Here is a 26,538-nt window from a genome sequence, read left to right on the forward strand (position 1 = left end):
GCACCTTTTAAGAGTAACCTTTTTGGTGGCGTAAATGGTAGTGGTTTTTATGACAGGTGGTCATGTGTGAAGCAAATCTGAGGACCTGGGTATGATGACTGTGTGGGAAAGTTGCAGGAGGAAGGAAGCGATACTGACAACATCTGTTAGATCAGCATGTGCCGTTGTTAAATTATATTAATGACAGTGTAACATGTATCCAATCCCCAGCTAGTTATAATTTCTGAAAGCCCATATTATTGTTTAAATATTGTCTTATTTAAACAACCTTATCTCTTTATCACACAACCAATAAATAGTACATTAGGTGTCTTTATTCGGCCACACGTGACACACATTGCACACAGTGAGCGGCAACACGGCACATACACATGCAATTTTTTGGGTGTCGCTGGTGGAAATTGTTCCCTGCATTTCTCCCTTCCAAGCTGTCCTCCTCCAGGGGCAATTAGGAGCAGTGGGCAGCCATCGTTCATAGCCAATTCAAGTCCAAGTAATCAGTCCCAGTCTTGGTCAGGGACCGGACTGAAGAGCATCTATTCTTCTGCATGTTTTTCATATTGGGTTCTTTGGGTGGAGACCCTTGCCAACACAGAGAGAACATGCAAACGCCTGGAGACCTTTCTAGAAGGTGGCAGTATTGTATACTGCACCACCATGCCACACGTGAGTGATTTTGAGGTTCGGTGTCTTGTTCAAGGACACTTCGGCACAATGCGGAGTGACGGGGGCAACCAGTCGCCCCGAGGGAGCAGAGCGTAGCGGTCGGGAGGGGGTGTAGGGTTTGACCATGGCCTGGAGGTAGGAGGGGGCTCTTCCTGGAACTGGAACTATTTCTGTCATGATAGACACATAGACTAGGATGATGCTGGTCAAGTATCTTCTGAATGGCTTTGATAGAAGGGAAACTTGTTGGATTACATCTTGGGCAACTCTCTTAAAGATGTTATAGATGTTGTGCTCCAGCTGACACCTCAACTCCTATATGTGCTGTGTACTGCATCTGTGTACCACATGCTCTTTTCACCTGCAAGAATTGAGAATATATATAATTTTAAAATGTGTCCAGTCCACTTAACAATGTCAACATTTAAGAAAAGTACACTAATAAGAGAATCAGAATCAGATTTATTTTAGCCAAGCAGGTTTGCACCTATGAGGAATTTGCCTAGGTCTGTAAGGTGCATGACAATAATGCGCCTCATTCACCAACGAAGTTTCTTAGGAAGCATTTCTTCTGAAACTTCCACCGTTTCAAAGAAGATTCTGGCATTCATCAATGTTCTCACATGTGGGAACTAAGAACAGAATCTACGATACGATAACTTTTACACCCTCACTCTCTGAGTCGGTCTCTGATGTCATCCGACCAGGGTCTCCTGGCGGTGCCCCGGACCAGACTAAAAACTCAGGGTGACAGAGCATTTGAGGCGGTGGCGCCAAGACTCTGGAACGCTCTTCCCCAGGCCCTGAGAGAGCCATCCACTGAACTCATGTTCAAAAAACTTCTTAAGACACACATGTTCAGGCAGGCCTTCGGCCATCTATAACGCCTTGCTGCTCGCAATGTTGTTGTTTTATCTCTTCTGTGTCGTTTTAATCTTGTCTCGTGTTGTATTGCCATTTTTATTTATTACTGTAAAGCACTCTGTGCATCCGTGCTGTGAAGAGCGCTATATAAATAAAGCTTACTTACTTACTTACTACGAACACGGAACAGTAGTCTTACGTAGGCTACCGACTATTCGTGTTAAAGACATGTTCATTTAAAATTATTTGTGATTGCATTTACTTCAAATCTACAGTTGTATAACATTATAGGAATGCAATACTATAAAATTTGTATCATTTAACTTATAATAATGATTTTCATTATTTTACAAAGCGAGAGTGCTATCTGTCCAATAATATCCCAGATGCGCCGGGTCCAACTGTGTGCCCTTCGTTAACTGAACGAGTAGACTTATATTGTCCCATGCATTTTACTGACACTGCTAAAAATGACAGGTGTAGTCCGGTATTGGGCATGCCGTGTTGACAGCTGGATAGGCTATTTAATAGCCTACATTTTTTGTGTGAAGGGACAGCTGGAGAGGTTTGAGTTAACTAAACTAGGGAAGAAACCGAAGAATGCCATAAATTGGGCTCATTTTGGCTGCAAATAATTCTCTTGATAGAGCTGAAACTGCTCGCAACAAAAAGGAAGCTAGAAAGAACTCTGCCACTGCTAAAGCTGTTTTTGTTAAAAATGAATTCCTCCATCAGACAATGATGATCTGCTAGAAACATGTAGGCTGTATCCTGATCCGAACGCTGCAGCCCCGGTTCAAGGCCCCCATCCTCAGCCAGCCCCCGCTCCGGGCCCTATTCAGCAGGCCGCCGCTCATCCAGCTCCTGCTCTGCCCCCCCCTCCTACTCCAGCACCTCAGGTACAACCAGCTGCTGCCCTACCCCAACCCTCATGTTCCAGCCCACACCCCCTGCTCCTCAGGCATCACAATTCACATCTCCTCCTGCTGATTATGAATCTGTCACCTCTACGCCTGCCACCTCTCAGGTGCAAGCTCCCTTGCCTTTAACAGCTACTCCCTTTAGAGCCCCCTTCCCCTCAACCCCTTGGATTTCTCATACATCGCCCCCTCCTGGTTATTATTCTCATGACAATTCTCCCGCAGGGGCCTCTTTTATTGATGATAAAATTCAGTCTAATTTGGCTATTACTTTTCCTAAGACATCCCTTTCTGCTGGGGCTTCCCCTCCATTGACTGTCTCTGTGACCCCTGATGACACCTTAGCCAAGGTCTCACCTTCACTAACTCCCCCTGATCCTACTCCTGCTCCTACTCCTCAATCATTAGAGGACCGTCCACTTTATACTCTTAGATCTGCTGGTCCAGTTAACCAACAGCAGCTGTCTACTGTGTTAGGTAAGCTGCTTTTGCCAATGTATGAATCCTGTACCGCAACCACCTCAGGACCAAGCAGGTCACACTGAGTGGAGCCCTTTTGCCGATGTCTACAGACCTTTCCGTTGTGATGAGCTTCGGGAGCTTGCTTCCTAATTACCTGATCCAGCTAAGGACATTGATAGTTTTGAGAGGGATGTGAATGCTGCCATTCAGATGTACAGGCTTCATTCAGAGGAAATTGAGGCTGTTATGAGACTTGCACTCCGTCTCAAATGGGCTGACCTGAAGGGTAATTTTGATGACAAGTTGGCTTTTGACGATCGTGCATTCGCTGGTCAAGTGATGGCAATTAAGCTAGTTTCCCTCCGCAAACTAACTGGGACCTGATCTCCTCCTGTAAACAGAAACCAAATGAGCCTTTTGATTATTTTTATGAACGCCTTGAGAAAACCTTTTCTCTCCACTCTGGCATGAACAAAAATGCCAATGACTACAAAACTGTGTTGAAACAACAATTAATGAACAATTCTCTCCCTGCCCTCAGTGACCAAGTCCGGACTTCTTGTGTGAACTGGGAAACCCAACCCCTAGAGCAGGTGGTGGGTGTTTACAGATTTGCAGAACGTTTTAATCTAATCAAAGGACAACGGGAGGCTGTGGAGAAGAAGGAGTCTGACGCGAGGCTGTAGGCTGCACAGCTGAGGTACTTCAACAGCAACGGTCGCCCTGGGCAACAACAGAGAGGTGGACAGCGACAACAATCAAGGGGGAACAGAGGTAATCAGAGATATTCGCAACAAAACAGCAAGTTTGACATTTCTAATGAGCGTTGTCATCACTGCGGCCGCAAAGGGCATTTCCAGAGAACATATAGACAGTACTCTAAAATGCAGAACTCTTTCCTAATCAATGGGGATCTGCGCCCCCACATGGTGTCTCTGTCAGTTCTCCACAGGGAGATGGATCCTGACTAGATGGGGGAGAGATAGACAGTGCAGTAGGGCAATCTAGGGAGAGGGAGGGTATACGTGACGGGGGAAAAATCATTCATATTTGACAATATCTTAATCTGCATACAGCACCGTCTAACAACCCAATGGTATTTGTTTTGTGTATTTTGTTAAAGATTTCATGTTTATAGCTGATTTCAAGTGCACATTCATTGGTCCTGAGTTTTTACAGACAACTGTCGTTCCTGGACTGACGGAGGAATGCCGAACCTGTTTGAGCCGCAAGTATTCGAGTAATTTGAGAGGACTGCAAATTAAAGTTGTGTTAGATGATGTTGACCTCCCACACAAATTCACTGTTTCTAATTATTGTTCTTTTAACCTCATGGGCAGAGATCTGCTTTACAAACAGGGTTTCAGATGTGTTTTGACTCCAATGGTGGTACTATCATCCGGCCTCAAAAGGTAACACCACCACACAACATCATGTTTTACAGCCTAGTCGGACATATTCTTGGAATATTGAAAAAAAAGAAAGAATCAGACATCACTCCAACTTATCACGCTGTTCTTAATGATTTACTCCTGTTATGTATATGTACTGTACCTCTGGCACATGATTTCTGAGAAGACCGGGTTTTAACCACAAGGGTGATGAGTAACTGAAATCTATTATGTTGTATTTAAACTCAATCCTAAAGCTCTGTCTGTGCGTCTGACGGGCACACAGAGAAAGCTGTATGATAAAACATAAGTGGTTCCGCATATGAAGTTTGTTAAAAGAGAGGAGACAGGCACGGGACTGAAGGTGGAGATGGAGGCTGCTCCCAGAATTGGATATTCACACCAGGTGACTTTCCAACAACAGGGGTAACCTGCTTCACATATGGGTGACACCTGTGGTTCGTGGGATGCATGGCCAAACGCCTCAAATCCAAGTTGCCCGACTAACTGTGGGTAAGACATAGGTATGACCTAGACTAGATTTAAGGATATTAACCCAGCGGTTATCAAACCCAAGGGACCATCGCGTCCGAAGCGTGCCCAACACTCTCTGTCCTTAAACGCAGAAGAGGGGATTGCAAAGGTCCACGTCTTTTTATTAGAAAGAGATGTGGTTGTTGAAATTGAGACCTCGACCTGCAACACCCCTATTGTTCTCTTGAGAAAAGTTTTAGATAAATTATATTTGTTGAAGGGTTGAGAATTGTAACTGAAGCTATTTATTTTAGTGTTATTTGGTTTGAGTAAGGCATTTTTTCCCCATCTCTGTTTACCTTGACTTCAGGGAAATTTTCGCTTTCACCCTTTCGTTGTTTTACATAATGTGTTTAGGTCTCAAATGTATAGATGATCAACTTCTTGCTAGAAAGACAAGGAGTCATGTATTGATGAGACAAAAGTGTTGTTTTATTTCAGGAAATGGCCACAGAATTTCTAAGAGCAAAATCCAATTGGTGCGTGAGCAGGTCAATTACCTTGATCACGTAATAATAAAAGATGGTAAGACTGGGGACTGGGCGTGTTAAAGTAATTCTTACACTCGCCACAACCAAGACACATAGGATGTCACTGCTTGGGACTGTAGGCTACTGCAGAGCCTGGATCCCTGATTTTGCAGACATAACCCTCACTGTCTGATTGGGCGAATGGACAGAAGCTAGCTCCCCCTGACAAAATTACATGGACTGACGAGCCTGACTGGCTCTAACGACGCTTAAACAGAGACTGTCCAACGCACCCTGTTTAAGTATTCCTGACTATGACTAGCCTTTCCACCTGGTTGTGAACGAAAAAGAAAGGTTACACGTCAGCAGTTCTGGCACAGAAACATGGAGATAGGTATAGACCGGTAGCCTATTACTCCAAAAGACATGACTCTGTTGTTAAGAGGACTCGTGTCCTATTTGAGATCAGTGGCAGCTACCACTGGCGGCTATATTTAAGACCTAGTAGCACTGCGCACGCTGTTTGTCCATGTCCCACATGCTGTGTCTGTTCTTCTTTTACAGGAAGAGATATCGCACTTGCACCCAGCAAGGCTGCTGCATTATCAGAATGTACTGATGACCATGTCAAATGTTACATTTCAAAGATGCACTGTCCTTAACCCTGCAACCCTGCTTCCTACTCCAGAAGGCGGAGAGACACATGACTGTGTCGCCATAGTGGAGGAAGTCAGTAAGCCACGCTCAGACCTCATTGATATTCCTCTCTCACCCTGATTTTGAGTTTCTTATAGCTGGATCAGATCAAACACAAGCACAACCAATCGTTGCATGCACCATGCATCGCGACCACAGACGGAGGAGCTGGAACTCTCCCAGATGGCTTGGGCCGTACCAGGTCCAGATGCCATGCAGACGGCTGTCAGAGTAGCTGAGAGGACTTTGTGGGTCCATGCGAGCCATTGCCGGGCCGTCCCAGGCCAAGGAGAAGAAGACGATCCACCGAGGGACCACCAGGATGCTGAAGAAGATGCAACCAAACCAACCATCTCAAGGGCCAAAAGCAATGGGCCACCACACTGTCTTTTCCTCTGAGGAGAAGCTATTGGATGAGGACTGACCTTGCCTGTCACCTCCTTCTCATGGTCGTTGTTATGACAACGTGGACAAGCTCCACAGGCATGATCTCATAAAATACATCACACACACACTATGACACTGAAAAGTAACTCAATTCATTTTTCTCCTCAAACTGAAGTAATGGAACGAATGAAGAGACAGGATGACCAAACCACAGCAATATTTGTTTGTCCTGTTGAACGCTGCACTCCATTTGACTGTTGGGTCTAAGATCGATGGATGATACTACATTTTGTTTATATAAGATTTGAAAGCAACAATTAATTTCCAGGTTCTACTGTTGTAACTATGACTGAAGGTAGTTTAAATAATCTCCTTCTTGGTGTGTTTTCACTAGAGATGAAATGCAGGGATTGAAAACTTAGAATTATGGAGTTGACATTTGTAGATCTGTTCCAGACTCTCTGCAGATTAGTCTGGATTTCCAGCAATCTCAAATGATTTCTCTCAGATTATGTTTTGACCAGGCCACTCTGGGTCTATGTTCTGACTGCTGTTCTGCCACCCAGTAGAACGTAGATTGGTTCCCGTGGCAAGTCTCCCAAAGCAATGAGCAATAAAGTTAACATTAGTAGAATAAACACAACCGTAAGTGCAGTTATTACAGAAATAGACTCAATAGTTTTGTTAGAACTGGGTGGCCAGTACTCCCACCGACTGAAATAGTTCGAGATAGGGGGAAGGCCAGACTGATCTGCGGAGAGAAACTTAAAGTAAGCTAGCTAGATCAGGATGGTCTCACAAGGCTAGAGGTTTGGGGGGTGTATACAAATTATACTGTACCCATGGTGTACATATGGATGTATAAAGTCCCTGTTCCTCCTCTTTTTTATTCTTACTTGTTCTTACTACTCTGCATCTAGTGTTCTCTTTTCTTTTCCAACGTTGCTGTCATTTCCATTGCTGAAACACCAATTTCCGCTCTAGGGCGATCAATAAAGTATCTATATATCTAGTTACAGGGCCTCAAGGAAATTTAATCTACCACATGGCAAGTGCCATACACAGGTACACACGTGAGCAGCGACACAGCACACAACACACACACACATCCAACTTCAGGGGTCACCAGTGGAATTTTTCTAATGCATTTTCCCATCAAAGCTGTCTTCCTCCAGGGGCAGCCAGAAGCAGTGGGCAGCCTCGTCAATGGTGCCCGGGGAACAAGTCCAAGTGCTCAGTCCAAGTTCTGGTCAGGGACTGGACTGAAGAGCATCTATTGTTCTGCATGTTTTTTGTATTGGATTCTTGGGAGGAAACCCTTATGAACACGGGGAGAACATGCAAACTCCGCACAGAAAGGCCCAGGAGATACCCCACCTGAGTACCCGACAGAACTGTGAGTCTTACCTTGATGGTTTTGGTCTGGAGTCGAAGGCCATTTAACGTGTTGATGGCTTTCTCCGCATCTTTTGGGTCAATGTAGTTGACAAAGCCGTAGCCCAGACTCTGCCCTGGAAACAATGAGAAAGAAACATAAGAATTGAAGGGAAGAAAAATATGCAAGTATTAAACCCAGACACATTAATAATGTGTCTGCTGCAGATGTCGTAGCATATTAGTTAACACACACACACGCACACACAGACATACAACAGTCCACTTCCGGCCTTAGGCCTGGGCCCAGTACCCCCTTCCCCTCACCCTAACCCGGGTCCGTATCCTCTTCCTACCCCCACCCTACCCCTGACCCCTGCCTCTACCTGGACCCAGGCACACTCACACACACACTGACATACACCAGTCCTGGGCTCAGATCCCCTTCCCCTCACACTAACCCGGGTCCGTATCCTTTTCCTACCCCGATCCTACCCCTGACCCTGCCTCTATCTGGGCCCAGGCACATTTATGCACACACAGACATACACCAATGTTTGCCATGTCTCTCCTATGATGTTATTAGCCCCTCTTACTCTGAAAATGTAATTTAATGTTATTTATTGCTCTATAAATGTTCTTAGCCGGTAGACAAACATACTCCTGGAGCTTGCTCGATCGCCTCGTTGAGAGGGGTCAGGGAAGAATTTTTACAGCTCACTTATCTGGCCCCCGGGTGATTACTGTTTTTTTGCTTCCCTCTGGAATATGTAGGGGTGGGATGTCTGCCCACCTCCCTTGTTCTCTGTAAAGCGCATTGTGTTGCCTCTGGGTATGAAATGCGCTATATAAATAAAGCTTTGATTGATTGATTGATTGATTGATTGATTGATTGATTGAATAATAATCAAATGAGTCTGTATACATTCCACAGAGACCACTCTGACACTTGGGGCCTGTCTCAAAAAGCAGGTGTAACAAACTGAGCCTAAAGGCAGATTCATACTGCTATGCTAGCGCCAGCTACAGAAGCTATGTAAGGCTACACATGCTGTCAAAGTCAATTTTATTTATATAGCACATATTCATACAAGTAAATGTAGCACACAGCGCTTTACAGAATAAGAAAAGATACATAAAACATTGTTTATTAGTAAATGGTATAAAACGGCCAAAAGACGGATACAAACGGATAAAAGAGAAGCATAAGAACATCGAAACAGTACAAAATTAATAAATAAATAAAAATTGAGAAGATTTAATTATAACACAGGTAAAGCTACATAATCAATGCAAGATTAAAAAGGTATGTCTTAAGCTCCGTTTGATGCGTCTTTGCGTAGCAACGTCTGGCATGGAAATAATTGTAACTACACAAGTACTTGCATAGAGCCTGCGTTCACAGCCACATCAGCATAGCTTGCATAGAGTATGAATCTGGCTTAACCCTGAGTTGATTTACGCTGAGATGAGGTAGCCTTTCGAGACTATCCTGATCTCATGTGTTCATGTTTCTCTCCACAGATCAGGCTGGCCTTCCCCTTATCTCAACCGATTTTCCTCCAATTACGTTTTGACCGGGCCAATCAGGGATTGTGTTCTGACTGCTGTTTGTGGAGAGAAAGTGAAAGTAAGCTCACTAGATCAGGATGGTCTCACAAGACTAAAGATGGGAAACTCAGCTGATTGGAGTTCAATCAACTCTGAAGCTGTGTTCGGAATCGCTCCCTAACTCCCTATTCCCTATATAGGGTTCACCATGTAGTGAACTACCTAGGGAATGGAGAAAATGTAGGGTACATGCACTGTTCCCTGGAAATCAAGTTGAATTGTGGGTAATAAATAGTGGACTATATAGGGAACGAAAATTCTGTGGAGAATTCGGACACTACAAACAAAATGGCTGACGCCCTATATAGTGCACTATATAGTGAATAGGGAGCGATTCCGAACACAGCTTGAGTGTGTTCACTCTGAGTTAAGCGCATGGTAAGGACTATGAAAAGCCATCATCAATTGAGCTCTGATACTACGATTGACAACATGGCAACCGACGAGAAAATGTAGAACTGTAGAATTGAATGGCATCCTTGCATGTGATCAAGAAAATGGCAACAACTGACCAAGAAATTGTATACTTGGGGTGGCAGATTAGAAAGGCAGATCTTGAAACTAAATTACTGGAACGCCAGCTAGAGGGGGGTGCATGGTCACAGGTGAATATGATAATGGTTGGAACAATATACAAATATGAATTGTAAATATTATTTGTGTAGATAGATAGATAGATAGATAGATAGATAGATAGATAGATAGATAGATAGATAGATAGATAGATAGATAGATAGACAGACAGCAGTGGGAAAATAAAAACAGCAGAATAAAGACTAGAAATGGTGCTCCAAGAGCATAGACCTCCGCCTCTGAATGCATTTCGCGGCTCTGTGCACGCCAAAATTGATTCATCCATGCTACACCCCTCCACCGAGTTTAATGAAAAGCAGTCTGGTAGTTTGAATGGAGGTGAATGGCCATCCAGGCCATGTTTGGGCGGCTCGTGGACCCGCCCCGTGATTCACTGGGACGGAGGTAAAAATGACGCTCAATTTAAAGGGTTCAATTTAAAGGGTTTTAATTCAAAATTAAAAAAGGAGAGTTGCAATATAGCACACATCTACCCTACCTGCGCGAATTACATCATTAGTGTACAATAAACTTTATGAAAATTAATGATGAAAACAATGTTTTTGTCCATTCCCATCATTTCATGACATGAATCGGTCACGTTAGCTTGCCAGTCATCGGCAAAGCAAAATGCACAGCAGTAACAACTTTAATTAATAAATAAAAAAATCCTACCTTATCTCATAACCCAAACCCATTTCATCCACTTTATTTAGGATTAGTAGACACCCTTGGATTCCTATGCTGTTTTACAAGTTAAATTGTTAATCCAAATTGTGCCTGCAGCAGCCCGATGAAGTTATTCCGCCAAGTCCCGAGTAATGTACTCCACAGCAATGATTTTGAGTAGGCTATGTGCACTCAAACTTGGTTGTCCTCAAATAAACACAATCTAATGCCTTGTGTCTGATTCCTTAGTCCACCATCCCTCATAATTTTTCAACACATATTCTAGATCTCAGTTTTGAATTGTGATCGCCGCCAGTAGCTATAGATAATGTGATTGTGATTGACAGCCAGGTGAATGGCGGGACAATCATGATAAGTTTTGATTGGATAAGCTATCCCAAGGCAAGACAAGGCAAGTTTATTTGTATAGCACATTTCAGCAACAAGGCAATTCAAAGTGCTTTACATGAGACATTAAAAGCATCAAGACAAAGTGCAAGAAACACATAAAAGGTCATATAAAACAAAATGCAAAAAAGCAGGAATAAAATACAGGAATAAAAGTTACAGTGCAGTGTATGAATGAAAAAAAAAAAGCAGCGGCAAAAAGAAAAGTGTTTAATCTTGATTTAACAGAACAGAGTTGCAGCAGACCTGCAGTTTTCTGGAAGTTTGTTCCAGATATGTGGAGCACAAAAACTGAACGCTGCTTTTTCATGTTTTGTTAACTCTGGGGACAGAAAGCAGGCCTGTGCCAGACGACCTGAGAGGTCTGGATGGTTCATAACGTAGCAGCAGATCAGAAATATACAGTATTTTGGCCCAAAACAATTCAGTGCTTTTTAAACCAACAGCAGTATTTTAAAGTAAATTCTTTGACAGACAGGAAGCCAGTGTAAAGACCTCAGAACTGGACTGATGTGATCCACTTTTAGTCTTAGTGAGGACTCGAGCAGCAGCGTTCTGAATCAGCTGCAGCAGTCTGATCAATTTTTTAGAGAGGCCTGTAAACACACCGTTACAATGTAGTCGAGCCTACTGAAGATAAACGCATGGACAAGTTTTTCCAGGTCCTGCTGAGACATGAATCCTTTAATCCTTTTTTTTAGCTGGCCGCAATGTTAGTGACGAGCTAGTTAGACCGATGTCAACGAGGACTGTTTATTTTCATGAGGCCTGTAGGGGGTGACAGAGGACAACCAAAACACAGGAGAGTGAAGCGATATGGCAGGATACATCATGTATTAAGTCAAAAATAGTCTGAAACAAGTCACAAAAAACACTTTTTTAAGGGTATGCCAGGCTTACCCTGGCTTATAGGAGAAAATGCCACTGCAACACATTATGACTAGTCATCATCGTTAAGGAATTATGAATGCTGCATTTAGTAAATAATTACAAGCTACTACAGCAACTTTTAAGTGCACTGTTTGACAAACCCATTGTCCCATGTACTTAGCTGAATTGTTCACTTAGTTGCTGCAGTCTCTTCAATCTTCATTATTCTGGAAAGGCAATAGCGCAATAGAAAGCCAGAGGATCAAGCTGGCAAATTAGCTTAGTACAAACCAGACGAGTGTAAATGGAAAACAGCTAGTAGATAAGGGCTGTCAACTGACACAGTATTAAAAACAGAAGGTTTGTTTCAGTTAACATTAAATACTCAATAGGTCATCTATCTAACCATGCTGGCTGCCAGTAATGTAACATAAGCTGGGTAACTAGTCTGCTCTGGTCTGTGAAGATTAACCTTAGCTATCACCCAGCTCATTTCTCTGCTCAGGAAATAATTTTGTTGAAAGAGAAGAACAGTTGGTGGATGTTGAAATACGGCATTTTGAACCGTGTCATAATTTATTAGCTAGCAATAGTCAATTCACAGACCTTGCTGGCTCATCTGCATACATAGCCTGTTGTTTGTTCTTCTCAGTAGTGCTCCGTCAGTCAAAACCGTTAGAAGTGCAGCAGTTCTAGCAGAACAGATGGGTTGCGTGTGCCAGCGTCACATCACATCAAAGCCACTAGCAAGCTACAGTACATTGAATTCATTTAGGAATGACGCTTTTAAAGCAATTTCATATTTTGACAGTAGCAGAGTCACAAAGGCTACAGCCGCTGTGAAATCCCTGCCCTCGTATTCACAAATGATGTGTATGAGTGTGTATGTCTGTTACTCAAATCACAAAAGATGAGGGACAAGGGGCAGCAGAGCTTTGTGGAGGTAGTTAGGGAAGACAGCTGCAGTCCTGCAGCACTGGGAGGATCCAGGAGGGGATCCCACCCACCAGCTCCGCTCTGCTCAGCAGGGGAACACCGTCTGGCTGCAGCCCAGCATGCATGCAACACACAACCAACAAATACACACTCTCTCTCCCTCTCTCACAGCAGGGAACCACTGGCTGGCTGCAGCCTGGAAAGACGCAACGACAACACAAAGCAGAGAATACTTTTACTGACTCCTCCCCCCCCGCCGCACACACACACACACGTTCAGTGGAGTCTGTGGGTTGACATGGCAAGCTTCACTCTTGTTATAACAACAGCTCTCTGAGCCTCAACATGGCTCAGCAGGATCAATAAGCATGTTGCCTGTCTGGAATACACACACACACACACACACAGTCACACACACACACAGTCACACACACACACAGTCACACACACACACACACACACACACACACACACACACACACACACACACACACACACAAACACTGGCTTGGCCCAGCCCACCACACCACAAGTCTACTCTCCTTGGCTTGGTATAGTTCTGAGCACATTCTGAGGCCCAGGACAAGCCAGCATGGTGGCTGAAGCATAGTCAATCTTAGACTAAAAGTTTCCACTTCAACTAGTTGCCCCAACATCCTGTGTGATTAAAACCTAGGAGTTCTTATACAGTTACAATGTTAAAGTGTTAAGAGACAAAAATCTCAAACAGAGGACATCGTCAGAGGAAATGGAGGGAACCCATGAGCGAAAAACGATAGATAACTGTTAATGTTGCAGAACAGAATATCGGCTCCATGTCTATTAATTAGCATAATGGTAACTTACATACTTTAATTGTCAATTAAAACATGCAAACCTAAATGATGCACTGCTTGTTTTAATGAGCTTTTAATGAGGCTACTATCTTCATTCCTGTAACTTTCCAGCTCTTCCCCTGGGCAGCAAACTTCTGGAGGCGTTTTAACGACAGGAATAAAAACACCAGCTGATGTACGTCGAGTACAGTGGGTAAGCTGATGATGATCCAATGCATTATTGGTGAGACTGAAAACACGCACCAGATACAGTAGGTGATATTTATGTCATTGTATCGATCTATTCAAGAAGAGTTTGAAGAGTGTTATCTAGATCAGTCCGTTTCCGTTAGTTCCGTCACACATCAGAGACCACAAATAGGCGGTGCTAGTGCTTCATTTTCCCCATTGCCATTAATGGCAATGTACTGTAGCAGGCACACAAAAAAAACACTATGACAAAAGATCACCATTCACTCTCTTGTAAGGAAGGAAGACAGAGTTCAACTGAAGGGTTTGCTTTTACACTGTACTGTATTTTTTACTGATTACACATGCTGTACTATTATTTCTTTGAAACAGAAGACGTGTTCATTGTAAGCAACTGTTCTTTGCTGTGTTAACAGTGCACCATGATGATGATGATGATGTCAGCTCCAAGCACAGAACCATCAAGTCATGATATAGTTATACACTGCAACAGAAACCAAACCAGGCTTGGCTTGTGCTTGCTGTTAATATGACTAAATTACTGTACATGCACACACACACACACCCAGACCCACACAGCTTTCATTTCACCACCCACTCAGATGTCTTCTTCTTGGTTTGCCAAGACAGCAGCGAGCGTGACAGTCAGGAGTCCCGTCACCCCCCCCCCCCCCCCCCCCCCCCCCCAACTCGCCTCAGGCCAGTTGGACGGAAGCCTGAAGTGTGTGGGCTGACTATGACGCTGGCAGGCAGATGATGGTGTTTGTGTGTGTGTTGGACAGACCAAGGAGCCCCTGTGAATCTGGGAAACCCCAGCTACGTCAGCACTGTCCTTCAAGCAGAGTAGTAGGAGTAGGGCTGTATATCATCTTGGATTTCGCGATACAATACGCATCACGATACACAGGTCACGATACAATACGATACGATACGTATTGCGATACACACATCATTTACTGAAAGATTTGAAGTGTTCAAGACTGAAAACTGAATGGCTCAAATGCACTATATAGATAACTCAAACTCAATGACTGGACAGAGAGCTAGCTAATAAATATTTTACATTTGATATCCATGCTTTTTAAACTGTCAACATTGTAGTATTTATGGTTTTTCAAAATTATTTATATGTATGCTTTTTTAACTTAATATTGTAGAATATGCTTTTTAAACTGGATTTAAAAATTTAAATAAAAAAATAAAAATAAAAAAATAAAAAAATGTTTACAGCGCCCGGCTGTATCGATACTCCGGGCTGAAAGATCGATACAGTATCGCGAGACTACGTACCGCAATGCATCGTTGTATCGATACAATCCTACAGCCCTAAGTAGGAGCCCCCACCACAATAATAAAAATAAAAAAAACATTACAAAGCCCTTTTCATTGTGAGACAATCTCAAAGTTGCAAACTGTCCATCAGCCAGCCATAAGCCCCTCGGACAGCTTCAGGCCTGGGTACTACACAGGCAGCGCTCCCCTCCTCCAGCCCAGGTATGGAGCAGTCAGAGTGGGGGAGAGAGAGGCTGAGCCTGCCATCAGGGTGTGTTTGTCTCCCCATCCAAGGCGAGGTGCACTCAGAGCGGGGGGGTGAAGGCCTGGGTGGGGGGGATAGAGATGGAAGAGAGAGACGGGCGTTTTAGGGCTCAGAAGCCTGAAGCTGTAATGTCTCCTTCTATTGTGCTTCTTCTGCCTGATTCTCTAGGTGGTCTCGGGTCTGGACTCATCTCTTCACCTGTCAGGACCACTCAACATCTCCACAGCGTATCCCTCCACAAGCGCACTCAACATCTCCACAGCGTATCCCTCCACCAGCCCACAGTGATGGGAATTACAACTCTTTGAAGGGAGTCGGATCTCATGGCTCCGTTCCTTTCCGAGAGCCATTCAAAATAACAGTTTATTTCGTTCTTTTTTTTTAGGATGTGGGAGTTACTATTATTACATTACACTTATTCATTCATTCATTAAATAAAAGATCAATTTTGGGATTCATGAATCGATTCTGAATCATTTGATTCAGAATCGATGAATCGATTTTTTAAACCCAGCCCTAGTGAAAACCTGGTGGAAGCAGTGAATAAAGGATGATGATAAATGCTGTTGTGATATTGTTGTAGGCTTGAACAGGGCACGGTAGCCTATGGGTAATAATTGGTCTACAGTTCATAGAACACATAATGTCACCTCCAGTAAATAATGAAAATGTAATCGACCTGAAAGACTTGGATATGCATTGTATTGACTGAATAGTCACCAATATAAAGTGACTATTTAAATTTCAATATTTCAGTTATGTAAAAGCCAAATGACTCGGGACACATGAGAAAAAGGTAAATACGTTTATAGTAAAAACAGCAAACATACTGTACAAATGCTTACTTGCAACAACATAGGGGATATGATGATAAATTCCAATTTCCATTATTCCGATGTGCTACTTGAATTGCATTCCTTCGCGAGTGAAAGCGAGTGCGCCCTGGAGGTTGTGCGCATCCGGATATCAGTGCATCCTGGAGGTCATGCGCCCCCGTGACGCTCCGCCGCTGCTGAGGATTGCGCCCTACAAGCATGGAATCGTATGAGAGACATGGCGGTAGAATATCTAGTTATACAAGAACACTAAAGAGTGAGACAATAGCTATGTTTCCATAAAATGTCAAGCACATTTTAAGCAAACTTTTGAAAGTTTGCAATTTTTAATCGTATTTTTAATGTGAATCTGGTGCGTTTCCATTAACTGCTTTCAGCGAATGAACGAGGCTAAAGCGTGGTTTCATCAGACATGGCAATGTTACAGTACGCATGGCAGTAGAAGCAGCCAAAGATACATAAATTGTGCTTTGATGCAATACACGTCTTTGGTTCAAGTTCAACTTTATTGTCATGTGTATTAGGAGCATAAATAAATGCTTGTGCTTGATCAGTGCACTGGCACACACAGCTCAGATGAGCTAGCAGCTCAACAGTGATTCAGAGCGGTCAGCTAGTATTGACCATGTTTCATAGTGTCCAGAGACGACTAAAAAGAAATGCAATGATTCTAATGCAGCAAGGCGATATGGCAATGACAGCAGCAGAAACAGCTGATCAGTCATGTGCATTGAATTTTCGCTATGTCAGAACTTATTCGGCAAATTTGTTTCCATGTAGCATTTTGTGCATGAATTCAAAAAACACCTCAAGGGAGCAGACAAACTTTTTTGCGAATTAGAGGACGTTTTGTATGTAGCCGTTTCCATAAAATGTCGAATGTAATATACTTCAAAATGCGCATAAAATGCTTTAGGCCTATGGAAACACGGCTAATGACAGAGACAGGTACATACCGTCATCTAAAACCAGAGCATCAGACAGGGAACTGTCCTCTGAGCTGTGGAATAGAAGAACAATAACTGTGGTTAGAGTCATTGAAAACTCGTATATAAGTCTCTGTGTGTGATAATACATGTGAGAAAAGATAGTGTTTGACAACAGTAGAAATCATAGGCTATGCCAGCAAAAGTAACTAACTGGATTGTGTTACTTTGTTGACATTTGATGATGTAACAATTTGCATTTTCCCCTTGGAAATCAATAAAGTACCTACAGTACAGTACAGATGTAGGTCTTTGCCACTTCTACCACTTGCAACGTCAAGAGGCAGCAGAACACTAGCCTAGCTTCGCCAGATCCCAATTTCACAAAAATGTGAAGGCTCTGGAAATGCTCATTTCAATTTAGATTTTCAAGGGGCGTTATCAAAATGCCTCTGGACACAATTGCATAGATCTAGATAATCTTATCAAGTGGGTACAGTCATTGTATCAAACCCGCCCCATATAGATAAACGGTTGTCATTGGCCAGGTCGAGAACAGACCGGATGGAAATCTGTCTGAATGGTAGCGTTACCGTTCTCTGCAGAGAGAAACAGAATGTGAGCTTACGTGACCAGGTTAGTGATGCCAGGCTAGCAGAACACATACATTTCACCCAATTATTGAGTAGCATCGAGCTGCAGATGTGGAGAGCCCCTGGCGTGACAGAAGAGCCTCTGACCTGACAGAAGAGCCCCTGGCTTGATGGAAGAGCTACTGCAACCAGTGACATTACTTAAGCCCAGTTCACATACAAGATTTGCAACGAGACTGGTTGCAACTTGCAACCCCCTGCAACAGTAACCCAAAACTGCTTTGCAACATTCTAAAACTGAACATAACCATAGACTACGTATTTTACAACAAATCAAGTTATACAAACCCATAGGGTTGATACCCATATGTAAAAAAAATATATGCACTTTTAAAACCACAATGATTATAAAGCTACTTGTGCTTCTCCATCAACTCCATCAACCCAATGAGCAGGTCCATCTGAAAATATGAAAACATTTTTTCATGTAACATGAACCGTAGGGTTGGTTGCTCCTTCCATGCTTGTTTGTTTTCCATTGTTATGGGAACCCTGTGTTTGACATCACAATATGAACTGTTGGTCAGAGATTCGTTGTGCACTTAAAGCTGCACTCGTTGATTTTATTTTACCACTAGATGGCAGTAAGGGACTCGCGCAAACTTGTTTACAAACCAACGGCTGAACAGGCAGAAATGCTGTAATAACAACAGCCAGGCGACCAGTATGGGTGATTGATTGAAGTAGGACACTATTAGGGTACGGTCACATTACGGGTAATATTTGTCAGGACTTGTAAGGACCATCGCCTGCCTAGGTGAAATTTGTGTGTGGGCAGTGCTGGATGTGACGCACACAAACTCAAACTCCGTCTTTTTGGCCACTACTCATGAGTTGACACATATTTCGTCTTGTTGACACAAAGATGGGCTATGCATTAAATGTAACAACAATTGTTGTGGACACATTTTAAATCTAGCTCACTGTAAATTCAAGTATTTAGAATATTAACACAAATGCAAGGCTGTTCAGGAGTAATTATAGACCAAGACAATACAATGTTGTCTGCAGACAATCTTTATACTTATGTCTTCAAGCATTCTCAGAAATGGTTATGGCTAAAATCATTTATTTACAGTGTAGGTATTTTAAGCGTTATGAATACGGCACTGTTTACACGTCTCTCTGCTATTATCGGATAGGTTGACAGATAGACACCGTTATGGCCCATTTTGGAGGCAAGAGCCTCCAAAAGCTCCAGTACATCCAAAACAGTGCTGCCAGGATCCTGATGAGAGTGTAGAAATATACCCATATCACCCTTATCCTGGCATCTTCACACTGGCTCCCTGTCTCCTACAGGATTGAATTGAAATCCCTTCTAACTTTCAAATAAACCCTTGGTAATGCACATTCCTACCTTAAAGAGCTCCTCCCTCCACTAAACCCCTCCTGCAATCTTTGATCTGGAAACCGCCTGGTTCTTCATAGCCCCAGGACTAAGCTGTGTTCTATGGGAGACAATGCCTATTGCTCAGCTGCCCCCTGCCTTTGGAATGCCCTCCTTGACAATCTGAGGGCACTACAGACTCTGGGTTCATTTAAGACTGGTCTAAATACCTGCATATTCGAGATTCAAGATCTGTTATTTAGAGAAGCTTTTTGTATGTAATATGTATATATTTTAGATATTAATTTGTTTGTCTTCTCTTAATGAATGTGATTGTGTCAGCACTTTGATATTGTTTTCACAATGAAAAGAGCTGTACAAATAAAATGAATTATTTATTATTATGTCCAATACGCAGCAGTGGAAATATTCAGTTTGCGTGGAAGATATTCATGGTGGGCTAGCTAACATTGTAGACAAGGTCAGTTAAAAACTAAATGTGTAAAATGCAAGGATGCTAACATAGCTAGGTGTAGCTACTAGGCATGTTGCAAAGCATACTTCTACAAACCCACCAGGGACACCATTCTCCACAGAGCATATTATAGGTGTGTCCAGCAGCTCTATAGGTAGCTCTGCCGATTGGTCGGTCCTCAAAAATTATTACACGTCGACCCTCTCCCGATTGGACTCCTCCATACCAAATTCGTCTTGAATTTGCATAGAATAGCCTTTTGGTCTATTATATGCTAAATTAACTATGAATTTGCCTTGCCTTGCCAGAGGGTTAACACCATCAACGGAATATAGATCACTTTGCCTTCCTTAGTTTTGAATTGGAGGCGATATTTTGCAGTAGACACCAGTGCATAATGGACACTGGCCCTTACAGCAGTTTGCCTGGCATGCTCAACGATGCGTCCTGGTAGTTGGCATGCAACTACTAAAACGTTGTTTAAGCTTTCCCGCTTTCACTGCTGGTGCAAAGAATTATATGCGTGCCATCTATACTGTACTACTACTACTACTACTACTACTACTACTACTACTACTAAGTTACTACTAATTGCTGACCACAGCTCAGCTACTAGCTTAGTTTCTACCATCAACCCAGTACAGGTAGACTACACCATGGGGCTGTACTGAATCCTGGCATGCTGAGTGTTTCAAAGGGAAATTATTTAACTGGCTATCCACAGTGGCTAACGCTAGCTTGTGCTGTATCAACACAGAACAATAACACTAGCTAGCTAGTGAAAAAAAACAGTGATTTACAACTGTATTGATAAACAACTGTTAGGTTTGTGGCAATAATGAGGGGCCAACTACTTACAGCGAGTTGATTCCAAGTCTTCCCTTTCTCCTCTGGACACGAGCTGCATTGGTGTGTGCGACTGTTTGCTTGCTTGCTCCCCCATTTTCATGCAGCTAGCTAAAAGCATAAATATACTTTACATTAAGTACATGTAGACATACACAAGATGGCTGCTGCATGTATCCTGCATTCGTTTGGGGTGTCCTTTGTGCACATCTCCCAAGGCGATAACGATAATGGCCGAGTTTCCCGAACGAGTTAAGAAGCACTTAACTCCAAAGTACTTCTTAACTCCCATACAAAGGGTTGCTTAAGAAGGGTTCCTTAAAAAGGTTCTTTATCAAGAAATGCGGCCAATGACAGACGACCTCTGACGTTCTGTGAGTGGGAAACAGGAAACAGCGAAGAAGTAGAAGTACATAATGATGGTGAATTTTGAAGAGAAGTTATGTGAGCCAATCCACAATCCGCTGCACCATGACAAGTATGCATACCAGAAAAGTATTAAGAAATTGGCAATGTTTTAAACCTGAGAGAAAAAGAATGCAAAGAAATTTTACATGCTGACCTGCCTCCTTGTGGATAATAAAGCTTCCAAGAAGAAGCACATGATCGATGACAAAAAAGGCCTTGCTTTCCATAGAACTACGTGATCAGTTTGTTTTGAGATTCGAGTTGTAGATAAAAGGAAGCAAAACCTTCCTTACTTTGTGGGTTGTCATTGGTTGGTTGTTGCATTGAGTGCCAGGTTACTGCCGAACTGAACCCCATACAAATGTTGTCCCTCTTTATTTATATTAGCATGTTTTCCTGCATTTTCACTCAAACATTATTTTGTTAACATAGTCACTCAAACACACACATTTTGTTGTACTCTGTGATGGAATCAAAGGGTGTTTTCACACCTGAAAGTCAACACCAAGGTCCGAACCAAAGAGCAAGTTGCCACTTTTGTTGCATTTTTCATTAGGTCCGGTTATGTGTTAGGTGAACCAACATCTGTAAACAAATGACACGCGATCGTACAGGTCAATTATCTATTGGACAGAAAATGTCCGGGAAAAATCATTTTCTGTCACAAAGTCACTGTCACGGACAACAATGGAGCAACAGCAGCGTATTGCAATAATAACTTTTATTATTATATGTGGTGTTCCAACCAAATAAGAATAGTGGAAACACAGTATGAGCACATCACATGTGAACGATGGAGGCTTATTATTGCTTCACACAATCCAGGAGACATATGAGGGTAAAGGAGAAGGTCGGCCCTAGTTTCAAGTTTTATTGTCATGTAGGCTAAATGATAAAAATGCAGTCATCATTACCAGTAATAAAATTCCTTCTGCCTACTTATTACACATAAGACAAGTGAGGTAAGAGATGTCTTACAAATTCAGCACGTTTGTCCTCATTTGCTGCTAAGTATCGGCGTGGCTGTCTGTCTCTGACACAAGATAACAACATTAGCTACATTCACTAGTCAAATGAGTAGATTGGCAGACAGTGTAGCGCTACTGTCTTAGCCTTGTTATGGCTACTGGAGGTGGTTTAATCCAAAAATGTGCAATGTTTCCTGCAGTTTGGACGGATGGAGGTTGGATCACGTCTTCACCACAAACCAACCTTTTTTTCTGGCATTCCCATATCAGTACATACAGACACTTTGTGAGTCTAAAAGATTCAACGAGGAAATTGAACACATGAGAGAACAACACAGATAAACACTGGTGGGGGGGCGGCTGAAGGAGGGGTTTAAGGAGGGTTTATTAACACTGTGGTTCAGAATCATCAGTGAGACCCTGTACTTTAGAGATTAGAGGAACATTAGCCTGCAATCTGTTTTAACGCACTATCGCTATCCCTCTTTTTCCCTCTCTTTGTCTCTCTCCTGCCTCTTTCTACCTACTCTGTCTCTCTGTATATATCTATGTATTTCTCTCTCTGCCCTCCCCCTCTCTCTCTCTCCTCACTGCCAACTGTTAAAATGGCACTTAAGGGAAAAGAGAGAGGGAGATGAGAAGTGGGGAGTGTTGTTGTCAGGTGCTATTCCTATTTAAACATACAGCATTAGATCACTACAGCACGGTGACGCCAAGGTCCTGGGTTCGATTACCGCTTGGGACGATGTCGGCACTGGGGATGTACTCAGGTGGGGTATCTCCCGGGCTTTTCTGTGTGGAGTTTGCATTGACTCCCCATGTTCACAAGGGTTTCCTCCCAAGAACCCAATACAAAAAACAAACCGGCAAAAAATTTAATGGAATGGCCACAAGAGCACCCGCTAACGTTAGAAGCACCCCCCTCCCCCACAATCCATTAGCCCACTGAAGATTGGTGGGGCTAGGACACACGTCCATCCAGTTTATTTGAATATAAAATAATTTGTAGCAGGGGGAGGGATGTTGCAATAGTCTAGTCCAGGTTCGTTGCTGTCGAGTGCAAACACGTTTTGCCTAAAGGATATTTTAACTTTAATTTCCATTTAGCCAGCGCTTGAAACACAAATGGCTTTCACGTCACAGAACTATATGACAAATAAATACTGATTACTGCAAGATGACCCAATATTTCAGCTCAGCAAAGTGCGCAGATCAAAACACTGCGAGAGGCAGGTTACTCTACCAACAACAACAGAATATTACTGCGACATGGGGATTGTTGTCAATCTCAGAACAATACAGCACCTCTGCTGTAATGAGCTGTCCTGCCATGAAAACGAAATTATAACCTTGACTACATGTCATGTATCCTCATAACTAGGCATTTTCAAGCCCTAGTACAATGGTGGGTGATTAGTATTGTTTTATTCTTCACAGTACATTTTGTAAGTGGCTATGGACTGGTTTGGTTCAGTGCTCTTCTAGACCACCAAGAGAAAGTGTTCTATGAAAAGTGCAAATAAGGAAAATAATAATTTAGGATAATAAAATACAAGGATTACAGAAGAGATGCGGTGAGGCTAAGTAATTAGATAAACATGTATTAGCTTCTCACATTTTGCTGTGGTTAGGAAAATAATTCAATTGTGAGCCATTTAACAGATTATTTTATCCAAAGTGTGTCTGCAATTGTTTGTGGTATGTTTTTTATGTGGCAGCCTGTATGTCCAAAACTAATTTCCCTCGGAACAAATAAATGTAACCTTGAATCTTGAAAAGTGATTTACGTGTGTTCCTGGCCCAGTCTCAAACCAGCTATCTCCTGGTGACTCTCCGGATGCCGTAACCACTTGGCTACCCACCGTGTTTCACTCAGTTAATGAGTCAAAATATATCTCACGCTTGATTTGGCATAAACTCAGGCAATGCATTAAATTTAACAAACTGTCGTGGACACATTCTAAATCTAGCTCACTGTAAATCCAAGTGTTAATAAGATAATAAACACAACTCAACACAAGGCTTCATCATGATGCTATGATATTGTGATTATACTGTGATGTTGTATAGCCTACAGTGTAGCTTTCATATGATCACATGATCTGTACATTGTTTTTAAACTGCTTGTTTCTGATTGGTTCAGGCGCAGCTTGATCACCTATAAAGCGCACCTGTGGATACAATGTTTCATTCCCCTGATGAAGGCATTACGCCGACACGCGTTGGGCAACTAGCCACTTTAATAAAGGCTTTTTAAACCTTATGGAGACTTGAGTGCCTTGCCTTTGCTACAGAGTTTTTACTCTATCTTATTTTTGATCAAGTTCTGCCCACGGTATTGAGCACCTCTCCTTTTTAATACGTATATCAGTGGAGCCTAAGGAGCTTTCTTTTTTTCTCCATTCATTATCAACACAAGGCTTGTTCAGGAATAATTATAGACCTCCAAGACAATATGTTGTCTTCAACCATTCTTTGTCTGTACACTAGATGGGTCAAATAATTATAAAAATAGTTTCTATTTGATTTCCCTCACAAATAGGGACATTTTATGCAGTCTACATGTAATTGTTAAGAGTTAGGGCTAACTCCCAGTCCTACATTAGGTTATCAGTCGTGCGTTCACTGCACCAAGAAGCCTGCATGAACAATTAGGTGAAATTTAACACTTTAGGTTGCGAGTGGTGTCCCACCGGTCCCGTTGCCAATGGTGCCAAGCGCAAAGAATTACATGAGCAGCATCTGTATGTATCAAAAGCTTCTAACAACTTTTAGATTTTTGCATTTTAAGTACCTCCGCCTCACCGACAGCTGGGCGAGAGGTAATGTTTTCGGTGGTGTGTGTTCATCCGTTTATTGGTTAGTAGGATTGCGTAAAAAAAATACCAGATCAATTTTCATTCAACTCATGGAAGGGTGTAGCATGGGATAACTTAGAGCCCATTCAATGAGTCCATCTGAATCACATGGCGGGTCCACGAGCTGTCCAAACACAGCCAGCCATTCACCTTCATTCATTTTTTGAACTAGGATTATGCAAAAACTACCAGACCGATTTCCATGAAACTCTGTGGAGGCGTGTAGCAACTTTTTAAAATTAATTTTACATTTTGGAGTGGATCAGAATTACGGCGTGGGTCCATGAGCCGTTTCTTGGTTTGTTTGTTTGTAAGATGGATTAAACAAAAAAACAGACCGATTTTCATGAAACTTGGTGGAGGGGTATATCTTCTAAATTAGAAACCAATAAATTATGGAGTGGATACGAATCACGGGGTGGGTCCACGAGCCGCACAAACATGGCCAGCCATTCACGTGGGAAGATCACCAGAGACACAAGGTTTGGACTGGCATAAAGCTCTCAATCTAATGAATGCAGCAATACCAAACAAGTCCTGCTCACACGCACATGCACAGATCCACAAAATGCATTCATGGGCAGAGGTCTGTGTTCTCCGAGCACCATTTCTAGTTAAACTGACTGAGCTCAAAAGGAACCGAGCTCCACCCTGATACACACCTCTACCTGTGTGTGGCTCTGCCTGGCTCCCCCTGGCTTCACTCTGAAGGTGAGTGCACTGTCCTGGTCACCACCTAGACCTGTAACTGACTGGACTATCCTCAACATCAACATCTTGTACCTGTGATCTTGTCTCGGACCAGCTTGCAGGACTCGATCTCGCCAATGCTGCCAAAGAGACTGCGGAACTCCTCCTGGGTCATGTTCTGGGGCAGGTAGTTGACGATGAGGTTGGTCTTACTGTCATCAGTGACTCCCCCTGTCTGCATGGGGGAAGGGCAGCCACGGCTGTTGGACGACGGGCCATTGGTGGTGTTGGAACTGGGGCCGTTGGTCACCTGGGCCTCCATGTTACTAATGATCTGTAAGGGGGGAAGAGGGAGAGGAGCCAAGGGGACGGTTAAGCAAGGGAGAGAAAACAGTGATGGGGAGGAGTTTAACAGTGGGATAACCTTTATCCTCATTGTGATGTCTGGGGATGGTCGATAGTCAAGGAGTCTTGGGATGCACCCTAGATTGTTTCCCTCACAGTATGGAACCATACAGTGAACATGTGCAGAACAGTAAATGATACACACACTTAAAAGTACACTAAACATTTATAAAAGTACCATGAACACACAGAACAGAGCAGATGCAGGGTTGAAAACAATGGAGACCCTGATCAGCAGACAGAGAGAGCTAGCAGTGCTGAGTGTGTTAGAGTGTGTATGTCGGTGGCTGGTTTTGTAGTGCACTTCAGGAGCAAGTGTTTTAAAGGGGTACTCATACAAGATATAGGTGATGCTGATTCCTTTGACCGGACTCACTCCATGTAAACAACATAATGTTTGCAGATTCTGCACTTCCGATATTTGTTGCGTCGTAACAAGAGATGTAACGGTAACATTTAATATCACGATTATAGTGACCAAAATTATTAGTTATCAGTATTATCGTGGTATTGTTAAAATCTGAAAATGATCAAAAACTACTGATACTGTACAAAAATCATTTCACCAAGTCTTATATTGAAAACCACAAATAAAATTAGCAGCACTTTTTGTTTGCATAAAATAATGTGTCTTGGAATTGTTGCTAACTTGGACAGTATTTACAGAAAAACATGAGAGAAGCTGCAGAGAGAGCTTCTAAGTGGTTGTGGATCACGAGGGGGATCCATGGTGTAGCGTGCCGCTTGGAC

The 26,538-nt window shown here is 42.8% G+C and overlaps 1 protein-coding gene across 2 annotated transcripts in view; it reads right to left on the reverse strand.

Moving 5' to 3' along the window:
- elavl4 (ELAV like neuron-specific RNA binding protein 4) overlaps positions 1-26,538 on the reverse strand; it is a gene marked incomplete at both ends in the record, with an annotated part of 122,434 nt that overhangs the window by 27,087 nt on the left and 68,809 nt on the right. For both annotated transcript variants that reach the window (XM_084444949.1, XM_084444948.1), the window contains 2 exons: positions 7,798-7,901; positions 25,477-25,717. In XM_084444949.1, the coding sequence (XP_084301075.1) occupies positions 7,798-7,901; positions 25,477-25,717 (345 nt within the window). The remainder of the gene's footprint in view (positions 1-7,797; positions 7,902-25,476; positions 25,718-26,538) is intronic.

The sequence above is a fragment of the Borostomias antarcticus genome, assembly GCF_949987555.1.
Source record: "Borostomias antarcticus genome assembly, chromosome: 10".
Classification (NCBI taxonomy): domain Eukaryota; kingdom Metazoa; phylum Chordata; class Actinopteri; order Stomiiformes; family Stomiidae; genus Borostomias; species Borostomias antarcticus.